General features: G+C 42.6%; 1 protein-coding gene across 1 annotated transcript in view; it reads right to left on the bottom strand.

Annotated features, from left to right (window-relative positions):
* GCH1 (GTP cyclohydrolase 1) overlaps positions 1-10,992 on the bottom strand; it is a 45,010-nt gene extending 34,018 nt beyond the window's left edge. Inside the window, exon 1 of the mRNA XM_006736453.3 lies at positions 10,487-10,992. Coding sequence (XP_006736516.1) covers positions 10,487-10,826 — 340 coding nt within the window. The 5' untranslated portion in view covers positions 10,827-10,992. The remainder of the gene's footprint in view (positions 1-10,486) is intronic.
* Positions 10,993-12,587: the final 1,595 nt, after the last annotated feature.

Raw genomic sequence — 12,587 nt, 5'->3', positions numbered from 1 at the left:
GTAGTTCTATTTTTAACTTTTTGAGGAAACTCCATACTGTTTTCCAGAGTGGCTGCACCAGCTTGCATTCCCATGAAAAGTGCAAGAGGGTTCCCCTTTCTCTGCATCCTCGCCAACACCTGTTGTTTCTTGTGTTGTTAATTTTAGCCATTCTGACAGGTATGAGGTGGTATCTCATTGTGGTTTTGATTTGTATTTCCCTGATGATGAGTGATGTTGAGCATTTTTTCATGTGTCTGTTAGCCATCTGGATGTCTTCTTTGGAAAAATGTCTATTTATGTCTTCTGCCCATTTCTTAACTGGGTTATTTTTTGGGTGTTGAGTCTGATAAGTTCTTTATAGATTTTGGATACTAACCCTTTAACAGATATGTCATTTGCAAATATCTTCTCCCATTCTTTTTTTTAAGATTTTATTTATTACTTATTTCTCAGAGAGAGAGAGAGTGAGCGCACAAGCAGGGGGAGTGGCAGGCAGAGGGAGAAGCAGACTCCCTGCTGAGCAAGAAGCCCGACGTGGGACCCGATCCCAGGACTCTGGGATCATGACCTGAGCCAAAGGCAGATGCTTAACCAACCAAGCCACCTAGGCATCCCCTCTTCTCCCATTCTGTAGCCTGCCTTTTAGTTTTGTTGATTGTTTCTTTTGCTGTGCAGAAGATTTTTATCTTGATGAAGTCCCAATAGTTCCTTTTTGCTTTTGTTTTCCTTGCCTCCTGTGACTCTCAGGCACTCTCCCAGCTTCAAATGTCAGCCTTATGCTGATAATTCACAAATTTAAATCTCTGGCCTTAAACCATCATGCCATCTCTTGGCCTATTTAAGTCACTTCCTTCTCCTTTGTACAAATACAAATCTAACCACTCTCATCTAAAATTCGTTCCAGTTGCTTTTAGTGTATAAGAAGACACCCCAGAATTTAGTGGTCTATAACAATTTTATTATGTCCCTGGATTCTGTGGGTCAGGAATCCAGACAGGGCACAGAGAAGATAACTGGCCCCTATGCCTCAATACCTGGGGCCTCAGTGGAGATAGCTAGTCAGCTGGGGGCCGGAAAACCTGGGGGATCAACTCACATGTCTATTTTGTTCAGTGCTAGCTGTTGGGTGGGACCTTAGGTGGAGTCATCAGCCAGAACACCCCCATGTGGTCTCTCCATGTGGCAGAGCTTCCTCACAGCATGGCAGTCTCAGAGTAACTGGACTTTTTACATGGTGGCTTAGGGCTCCAAAGTGTCCCACAGTTCTTCCTCACCATAAAGAAGGAATAGATTAAGTATCAGGTGCTTTTTACCTACCTTAATTCTTAGAAGAGCCCAGGCAAAGCAGGTATTACCATACCTACCCTTTACAAAAAGGGAAAAATGACAAAGTTAAGAGACATGCCAGTAATTATACAGACAGTTAAAAGAGAAGGTCACATTCAAACTCAGGCTCTTTCTACATGCAATAAAGATCACAATGAAGATCAAGCTCACAAATATATATATCTAACTATTTTTCTCTAATTTTAGGGTAAATGTTTCTCAGTTACCAGATCTTTCTTGTTAGCTAGCCCTTAGGTAACAAGGTATTTCTTTTACTCCTAGATTTGAAACAACTTTGCCAAAGTATTTTTGATTTATCTATTTGAAAATACATGTACATATCTCAAAAATCAAAAACTTAAAATAGTGAAAAGTCTTGCTTCTACACTTATCTGCTAGCTGCCCATTTCATATTCCTGATTAACATGTAAGCACTGTGTATCCTCTAACTCTTAATACCAATATAAACAACAGTTTATTGTCCCCCCACCCCATTTTTCCTACAAAAATAACTCCTCTGAGTAATTTAGCCATTCTAAGGGCCTAGACATTGAGGTTACTTTCACATTCAAGGCTATAGTGACAAACTTTGAGCATACATATTTCATGTCTCCAAGTATCTATCTAAGATAAGTTCCCAGAGGCAGGATTTTCAAGTAGCATATACAACTTTGTATAGGATAGATGTTGCCAAATTATCCTCCATAATGACAGTTATCTTTTCAACAGTAATATCTGTTTCCCTATCACTTCAATAACAGAATGTCGTATCAAATTTCTGGACTTTTGTCAATCTAACAAGGAAGAAATGTATCTTGGCGGTGGCGGGGGGAGGACTGTGTGCATTTCTCTTACTGGGAGTGAGGTCAAGCATCTTTCCAAGTGTTTAAAAGTCATTTGTATTCCCTGTCCCGTGAACTGTCTGCTTACAGGCCTTCCCAATTTTTCAATTCTGTTTTTGGCCTTTCACATTAATTTCTAGCACCTCTTTTTATATTAGTGTGATTATCCTATCATCTCAAGAGGAGTTGTAAATATTTCTTCCCATTTTATCATTTGACTTCGTGTTGGTATTTCACATGTGAAAATTCATAGTTTTTATGTAGTTAAATTATTTTCTTTTATGGTTTCTAGATTAAGTCACAATGAGGTAGATCTCCACTGCAGAATTAAAGAAATTAACTCATATTTTTAAGCTTTATTTTAAATACTTTTAAACTTACTAAATAGTTGCAAAGATAGCCTAAGGTATTCTTTTATACCTTCTTTATAGAAATCCAGTCAATAAATTCAAAAGGAATTAAAGAACAAACATCATTATTTTGCAACTTATAATTACTGGATCTAGACAATCATCAATGGCTATTAAAAGTAGTAGGTGAAAGACTGGTGGGGAACTTTATAATGTATAAATCAGGCTGATAACACCTAACGTTGATCAATTTTAACATCACAAAAAGACAGACAACTTGATATTTAGCTGCCTCCTCATAGAAGCACATGCCACCATTTATAAATTATTCTTGACTAAGTTTAAGAGTTCTTTTTGGGGTGGGACAGGGAGGCACACCTCTAAATCTACTAGTAAATAAGCAATACAGGAGTTAAAGGAACATGTTAAACTGAGAAAACAATGAGCAAAACCCAGAATGTGGGAAATTCTATAGGACAAATGACCCTGTTTCTTCAACAAATTATTAGGGGATAAAAAGGAATAGCAAACTGTAACAAATTAAAAGAAACTTAAGGACATTAATCAAATATAATGTGTGAATATTGTTTGAATCCTTATTCAAAGAAACCAATTTGTAAAGAGACACCTGTGGAAAAATCAGAGAAATGTAAACACTGGATAGATATTTGGAAGTAAGGAATTACTGTTAATTTCAAGCATAATATTTTTTAGGTCTTTTTCTTTTAGATAGAGTGAAGTATTTATCAATGAAATGACATATTTGGGATTTGCTTTAAAACAATTCAGTGAGGGAAGGTGAGACAGAAGGGATGAAACAAGCTAGACCTATGTTTATGTTAATAGTTGAGGTTAGCTAATAGGCACATAGCAGCTCATTATACTCTGCTGTGTACATTTGAACATTTCTATGATAGTTTAAAAACTGATTGCAATCCTGACAGATTTTCTAGAGATTTTTCCCCATGATAATTTTTTGTGCCAGGGAAACAGGCCAGTCACTTTAATTGATACCTTGAAATAATATGTTGACTGACTATAGAAGCTATCTCAAACAGGTGAATTTCGGCAGATGCAGGACTCTGACTTTACAAACATGTCTAAAGGATGACCTCTGGCCTAAAACTATTCAGGAGATCCAGCTGGAATAACTTGTGGCTTTTTTTCCCTAAAGACAAGTCTTCTGAATTTTTCTTTAGTGTGTAAAACAACTAGCATTTATTGAGCACCTATACACAGAGGATTGTGGTAGAAGAAAGATAAGTTAGGAAGGAGTTTTTGTCTTTATGAAATTAATTCAAACATGTGCTGGGAAGTTTGCTAGGGATGCAACGAGGAGTACAAACAGTCCATCTTCTCTAAAAGGGTCTAAAAAACTGCTATTGAGGCTTATAATCGGACAAAATTCCAGTGAGTAAATGTCCTCTCAGCCTTGAGTATAACAAATTTACCTCAGTTCAGACCATCTTTGATTAACTGAACCCAAATCATCCCCAGATCTAATTGCCATAGATTCAGTAGAGAATATAGAACCATGGGGAATATATTCATTTATATAAACTGGAATTAAGAATGGTTCATATAATCCAGGATTCATAATCTAGGATTCATCAAAGATTAGAGAGTTGCCCTCTCCTGGCAAATTTTAATACTGCAGTCTGACTCAACCTAATACTGGACTCAAATTACAGGAGTATACTGCAAATGAGTCAGTGAGGGAAACCCAGCCATGGAAGAGTTTCAAGAGCCGAACAAAGAAAACAGCAGAGAAAATACAAAAAAAGGGAGAGAAGGAGGAGGGAATTTAAATAAATCAGTACCGTATTACGATTAAAATGAAACAGAATGTCGGAGAATATGACTCTCATTCTCTATCATCCTCCCAACACTGCTATTTTCAAGATATGATCTTGGGCAGGTCCTCTCTGTGCCTCAGTTTTCTTATCTGTAAAATGGGAATAACATCACATACCCTCTAGGGCTACTGTGAGGGCAACCGAGGCGCTGTATGTAAAGAACTCAGAATACTGTTCAGCACCTAGTAAGTCATCGGTAGTGTCTGTTGCTACTCACATGTCAGCTCAGGCATCCACGCTCCTATCTCCCAGCACAGATAAATTCCTTTGCTAAGTGCTCTCATTGAGCTGTGTCCATTTTATCCTTAACATTTCTCAATCTGTAATCACACACTCACTCATGTGATTCTGATGAATATATGTCTTTGTCCAAAAGACTGTAAACTCCATAAGGGCAGAAAACATATAAAACATATCTGGTTTTACTCATCCTGTGTTCCCAGCATTTGGTGTAGGGCCTGGCATTCAATAAATGTGTGACATGAAACTGTAAATTTGCCAATCTTATGAAGAATAGTATTTAGCACTGGCATAGATATAGGTTGAATCGTAGTCCTTCCCCAGAAAGATACGTCGAAGCCCAAAACCCCAGTACCTCAGAATGTGACTCATTTGGAAACTGAGTAATGGCAGATGTAATTAACTAAAGGAAGATGGGACATAGCGGAGTACAATAGACTCAGTCCTATGTGACTGGTGTCTTTAAAAGAGGAAAATTTGAACACCAACAAGAGTCAGATTGGAATAATGCAGGCAAATGAACACTGAGGATTGATAGCTACCACCAGATGCTGGGAAGAGGCAAAAAAGGTCTCCCCACTACAATTTTCAGAGGGAGTATGGTTCCACCCACACCTTGATTTTGGACTTCTAGTCTCTAGAACTGTGAGACAATAGGTATCTGTTGTTTAAACAGCCCAGTTTGTAGTACTTTATATCAGCTCAATGAAACTAAAACAAGTACCAACCTGACGGCTTTGTCTGGTATTCCAAAGTTATGTGTAGTGAATTTTCTTCTCCCAGGCCAGAAAAATTGTTTATAGATAATATATTTTTAAAAGAAAACCTTAGGGGGCCCCTGGGTGGTTCAGTCAGTTAAGTGTCTGACTCTTGGTCTCTGCTCAGGTCAAGATCTCAAGGGCATGAGGTCAAGTCCCAAGATGGGCTCTGCACTCAGCGAGGAGTCTGCTTCAGATTCTCTCCCTCTGCCCCACTCCCACTCACTCACTCTCTCTCCCTCCCAAATAAATAAATCTTTAAAAAATAATTTAAAAAATAAAAGAAACCATTAAGACAAGTTTTTCTCTTCCATTCTCAGTGACTTCTTAACAGCTTTAATCAACTTTGACTACTCCCAAATTCCAGTCATATATTTCAACAGCCTCATTATTTTTCTTCTTTATTCATAGTACTCTTTCTAGCAATAAACAGAACTAAGTCCTACAAAAGTACTTATTAGCAAAATAAATTAAAACAAAATTAGAGAATCAATATTTAAATGAACTACACACATCCAAAAATAGCACCTCTCAATGATGAGATTAACTTTTTTTAATATACTTTAAAACTTGGGACATAAACTCACATTTCACACACAATATGGGAGGGAGAGTAAATAATTTGATTCTTGTCCCCATTCATACCTTATAAATTGTTATAATTTTTAGTTCATCATTGATCTGATTTGGTAAATCACAAAGATTTGTGATTCAAAAAGAAAAAAAAAAGTTTGTGAGTACTAGGACATTTCAGCATGAAGTAGCTAAGACTCATTTTTGATTAAACAAAGTCTCTGATTGCCTTGTGTTATCTTTCTTTCTTTCTTTTTTTTTGAGAGAAAGTGCCTGCATGGTGGGGGCTGGGGGGCCCACAGGGAGAGAGCATCTTAAGCAGGCTCCACACCAAGTGCAGAGCTCCACACAGGTGATCTCATAACCCTGAGATCATGACCCTGAGCCGAAATCAAGAGTCGACGCTTAACCAACAGAGCCACCCAGGTGCCCTGCCTTGTGTTATCTTTAAAGGATAGATATCATTTTTTTTTAAGATTTTATTTATTTATTTGATACAGAGAGAGAGGAAAACTGAGAGGGAGAAGCAGATTTCCTGTTGAGTGGAGAGCCCCACACCAGGCTCGATCCCAGGACCCTGAGATCATGACCCGAGCCAAAGGTAGACAACCTACTGAGCCACCCAGGCGCCCAGGATAGATATCATCTGGCAGTGAAAATTACTGAGGCAGGGACAAGACTCCTCAACCCTGGTGGGAAGATAGTCAAGAAGTCTATCACCTGTGGTACCATCTCCTCATGCTGCATTATATACATGCTCATGTGTTTCCTAAAATTTGGGACATTGTCAACTGATTTATGAAAACTGTTTTGGCATCCTGGATAAGACAAGCTAAAACCTACTCTAATTAGAAATATGACAGAAGAGTCAAGACTCTTGTGTGTTCCCATAAACTCATAAAAAGGACAACTGATGAAACAAGGTATATGCACATAACCTTTGGTAGATAATGTTAATTAAGAGGTTATTCCCATTTACACCCAGGAAGGGACAGGGAATGGGATGGGTCAGACACAGGGACAAGAAGACCAAGAACCTCAAAGAACAGTAGACCCTCCAATTTAATTAAAGTTCTGAATAAAATATTGGAAATACAGGAAAGATTCCCTATTTAGAAAGGAGACCTTATTGGAGTGCCTGGGTGGCTCAGTCAGTTAAGCATCCAACTCTTGATTTTGGCTCAGGTCATGAGCTCAGGGTCCTGAGATCAAGTCCTACGTTGGGCTCTGCACTCAGCATGGAGTCTGCTTCTCTCCTTCTCCCTCCGCCCCTCTCCACCCACCTCTCTAAAATCAATCAATCAATCTTAAAAAACAAAAGGAGACCTCATCAAGGTAAAACTTAGAATATATAAGAAAACTACGATGTAGTTAAATGGAAATGGGACAGCAACAGAAAGATGAGTTGGTCCGAGGATCATGATGTGATACCAGATTCAAAGGAGAGCCAGTTCCTGGGAAAGGGCACAGTGTCTCTTTCAGCATCCCCTCCCAACCCAGTGGTGAACAGTGACCAGGAGACTTGCACAACCCTGACATAGCCCCATCACTGGTGATCATAGATGTACCCATGGTAAGGTACACACTGGAAAACTGAGGAAAGATACACTAAGCAAGGGTCATGGAGAGAATGGGCAGTACAGGGAGAAATGACAAATTCCCCAGAATGCCAGAAGTTAGCATCAATCCACTCAGGAGGAAGTAACAAGAAATTATTTGAAGAACGTAAAACACCATTTTCTATTTTACAACACTGAAGTCAATACCATTAACCAGGAATTACTACACAGAGATATGAAAGATACAGAGTATCTTGTTTACATGTATAGAAAAGTGAGAGTTTCAAAGAAGTTTGTTTCTTTCCAAAACAATTTATAGTGGTCACTGACTTACACTCTCTAAAGAAATAAAAATTAGGGATTGTGCAAGATTGTTTTCTTTATTATTTCTGCCATATTTTCTACAGATTTTAAATATCCCTCCTTCTCTCTCCCACCCAGGCTGGGCCAAGGTCTAGAACACCACCATTTGAGGTTTATTCCTTTAAATTCAGCACCATCCTTGTTGTCCTCTCCTCTCTGTCTTCTAACTATGTGCCTCTAAGAAATAGGTATTAAGTCCTTAAGCATGAGCCCCTAGATAGAGGCTTTCAAACTTTTGACCACAAGCCACAGTGAAGAAATATATTTACTTCTAGAGCCAGTGCACACCAAAAAAACATACCTATAAAACCTACACAGAAGCTCCTCACAACTTGTACCCTTACTACATATGATAAACTGACCTTCTCCATTCTACTCCTTTTTTTTTTTTTTTTAATGCTACTAACCCAGCTGTTAGGTCATAGCTCACAGTTTCAAATACTTAGAGATAAGATACACTGACACATCAAAATAACAACATAAGAAAGTAGGTAAGAGTTCTGCATTCAGGCTGTCTGAATTCAAACACCAGCCCTACCACTTGGAGCTGTCAACCTCTCTGCCTCAGTTTCCTTGTCATGGGAATAAAAGAACAGTGTCTATCTCAAAACTAAGGATTAACCAAGACCATCCACATAAAGCAATAAAAGCATAAAAATTATTGTTAATGGCTAGTAATAATTCTTTAATGGCCTGTGGATTTTATTGTGGTAAAATATACATAAAATTCATCATTTAAAAAAATTCATTTTAACTATTTTGAGGTGTACAATTCTGTGGCATTTAGTACATTCACAATGTTGTGCAGACACCACCACCACTCTCTAGTTCCAGAACATTTTCATTACCCCAAAAGGAAACCCATTAAGCAGCCACTCCCCATTCTATCCTCTTCCCCAGGCTCTGACAACCCCTAATCTGCTTTCTACCCGTAGGTCCATGGACTTCTGAAGTAATAAATTAACATTTGTAAAACCATTTTCTAGGGTAGACTGAAGTGTTCTTTGGATTCATTAGCCCTATGGCTCACAAGACATACTTCTGCTCACCATTTGTTTAAATAAACCTTGTGAGTCACTTAAGGTAATTTTGTGACCTGTCTGGGAGTCAGAAATCCCCCTCTCCTGTGAATTTGGCAAGATTCCCAAAGTCTGACCAATGTTAGGAAGAAGACTGCTTTCAGTGTCCACAAGAGGCAGAATGAGTAAGGCCCTAAAAGATGTTTCTTCATTACATCGTGGAATGTCACCAAAGGATAGAATATTCACCAAATGAAGACTGCTTATTCTTCATCTTTGCATTTTGAAATTCGGCTTTTCAGTCTCTGAACTTTTACCATCAAGAGGTAAAAAAGTGAACTTGGACAAAGAACTAGAACTTTCTATGTAGTATCATTTCCTTTTGGGGCCCCACCCCTCTCACACTGATTTCCCACCCTTCCTTTGTGGTGTGGAAGGCTGGGCAAAAATAACTTTTTTCTTCCCAGGATCTATAAGGGGAGTCGCCGGATACTCCATCAAGAAAGTAACAGGGACAGAGAAGTTACCTTGCAAAGCAACACTGTTCTTCCTTAAGAAACGGTGAAGGCAGAGGTTTCTTAGGCCAAATAACTAAATGTCACCAAGAGGCACAAAAGATTTAAGCTGGAAAACAACGTCCTTGGTCCCAGTTGCAGAGTCAGAAGCTTTCTTTCTCTTTTTTGTAAAGACCGGCACCATTCACCCAGCAAATAGGCAGCGAAGTCCTCATTTTCCATTCTCCCTCCTCCATCCCCTACAGCTTTCCAGCCTTCTGGGTGAAAGCCTGACCCGCCTCAGGCACGGATAGCACTAGGCAAACCCGGCCTGGAGGTACTCCGATTCGGGGTCCCAGAGCCCAGCGAACTTCCCCGATTCCCAGCGAGTCACTTTATTGCTTTCGAGCTTTTAGAATGGGGGCGGGGGCTTCAAACAGCAAACCAGCCAGAGAAACCTCACGCCTCAAACTCTCAGCAATCCATGCCCTGAGCTGTGCCAAATCCTGGGAAAGTCCTGAGATGGAGTTAACTTGAAGTGGACAAAAGAGAATTACAACTTTCCAAACAACCGGGTGCCCTGGCAAGTCAGCGTGCGGGTCTCCGAGTTTGCCACAAAGAATCACCCCGGCGCTCCAAGCAGACGAAGCCAAAGCTTCACCCCAGACCTACCAAAAAATTAGACCTCAAGAAGAAGGACGACCTAGGAAGCCCTCCCTTCCACAAGCGCCAGGTGATCCTAATCCTGGCAAGTCTGGGTTCGGCACGTGCTTCAAGCATCCGGCCCTGGGAGCTCTGGCGGCAGGGGCTCCGGCCTCCCACCCATCAGGTAGCTCACTGACCGCGGTCCCCGCAACCCGAGGCTCAAGGAGAGGGCTGCGCGCAGGACCCGGAGGACCCCACAGGGACCGCTGAGCCAGACCTCGGGCGCAAGGCCCTCGCCTGGCGGGACAGCGGGGCCAGGGCCGAAGGCGGGGTTCGGAAGGTGACAGCACTCTGTCCTCTGCCAAGAGTGAGGCAACTCCGGAAACTTCCCGGAGCCGGGGCGCGCCTCCCTCGGCCACCTACTCCGTGTCCCGCAAGCCGGAGCCGCCGGCGCCCAGGCGGCCGGCGGGCGCACTGACCTGAGATGGTCTCCTGGTAGCCCTTGGTGAAGAACTGCATGGCTGTGGCCGCCCTCCACGGCGTCTTGAGCAGTCCCTGCCGCTGGGGGTCCTCGCCTAGCGAGCGCAGGATAGACGAGTAGGCGGCCGCCAGGTTGGGTAGGTTCAGCTCATTATCCTCCTCGCTGCGGGGCCTTTCGCCCTTCCAGCCGTCCGCCGGCTGGACGGTCTTGGTCTCCGGCCGCGGCGGCTTCTCGGCCAGCCCGCTCGGTCCGGGTCGCGGCGGCTCCCCCTCGGGGAACCCATTACTGCACCTGGCGCCCCGCGGCTTCGCCGGCGCCCGCACCGGACCTTTCTCCATGGACCCGCCTCTGCCGCTCCGGAGGGACTCTGGGACGCTTCGAGGACTGCAACTAAAGTGCGCCGGCGGCCGCAGGAAATAGGCTGTGGCCAGGATCACCTGAGGAAAGTAGGCTACCGGCCAGTGACACCCTCCCAGCCAGAGACAGCGGAAGCCTAGAGAGCTCGGCAGTGCCTCCTTTTTATCTGCTGGCGGCTCGGCCGGCGCCGCGGGGCGTTCCCATTGGCCGGAGCCTCCGCGCGTCATGGCGCTCGCCCCGCCCCCTCGCCTGTCCTCCGCCGGGCTCCTGAGAGGGGGCGGCCCCGAGGGAGGGGCGCGAGGCGGGGGATCGACCCCGCGAACTCCGGAAAGGCCGCCCCTGGGGGCGGTGAAGCTGACCCGCTGGGGACTCCTCCGGCGCCAGCCGGGAGGAGAGGGGTGGACCACTTGGGTTGTTGCAGTGTGAACCGAATCCAAAAGGAGGCAGGCGTCGGGTGCTGGAACCTTGGCGTGGGGATGCGTGCCGGGGGCGCACGGGCAGCCCTCTCAGGCGAAGAAAACACTGCCTCAGAAGTGCTCTGGTCCCCTCGCTCTGTGAAAGATGACCAAACAGGTGGCCTCGAGGGGAAAAGACTGTGGGTAAGAAGACCAGCTCTTAATGTTTGTAGGGCAAGAGAATAGTATGACACAAAACTCGGGTTGGTTAGTTAAAAATTGTCCGACGCTCCTGCCACCAGCGAGAACCCTCTCACTCGCGTGAGTCTCTGTATCTAGGTGGATGGTATTTGTGAGGGTCAGAACTTTGACCCTGGAGAAAAATTGATTTACAAGAGAAGAAAAGTTAGGACTTTCATTAAAAACCCATTTGCGCTCTGTGGAAATTTGGTACTGATCGTTTTAGAGTGACGTGCTAAGTAAGCTCCTTTCCCCTGGTGTTGGTACAAATTGTGAAACGTTATTGATCAGCTGGACTCGGAACCAGTGACATCTGCTTTGACTGTTTTCTTTAAGATTAAAAAATGGGCTTTTTAAAAAAATGGGCTTTTTTCCTCACTTGAGGAGTTATTTCATAATGCCAACGGTAAGTTTTAAAACACGTATCAAATTAATATATGATTTGCTTCAGAGAGTTTCTAATGCTGGCTTTCTGACATATATACAGCTTTTAAAAAGCTTCAAATCAGACAAACCAGGAGAGAAGCCCCTGAAATTATTCTATACTAATACAGTAGCTCAGTCATTATAATTATTAATTAGTATTTATTGGATATCTGCTCCAGGCATAGCCCTGTTCTAAATATCAAGGAAAGAAATATGGAAATTCCTTGGCCTCCTCAGCACCTTTAGTCTAAAATAGAAGAAGTATTCATGCCAATGTGGTTTTTAAAGATAATTATTGAATTTCTATACACATGAAATACCAAACTACATAAATCAAGAAATATGACCATCCCTTGGGCTCTTTGTCAGTCTGCTAATATTTTTGTAAGGTTTTTCCCCCATCAGCAAGGTTCTATAACATTTTTTTCCCTGTAACTGCACTGCCCACTGTCCACTGATATTTTCTGGTCAGAGTTATCCACTGGGTCTCAAAATGTGTCAGCATAGATGGAGACAACATTAAAGAATGGCCTTGTATTTAGCAAATGAAAACAAAGATACCAAGTGAGGTACTTTTAAAAGTGGAAGGATTCAGGGTGCCTGGGTGGCTCAGTTGGTTAAAGCGACTGCCTTTGGCTCAGGTCATGATCCTGGAGTCCCTGGATCGAGTCCCGCATCGGG

This window comes from Leptonychotes weddellii, chromosome 9 (assembly GCF_054177405.1).
Source record: "Leptonychotes weddellii isolate Sample4059 chromosome 9, ASM5417740v2, whole genome shotgun sequence".
Taxonomy (NCBI): Eukaryota; Metazoa; Chordata; class Mammalia; order Carnivora; family Phocidae; genus Leptonychotes; species Leptonychotes weddellii.
Note: the sequence above shows the minus strand (reverse complement) of the source record. Positions and strands in the feature narration are given on the sequence as shown.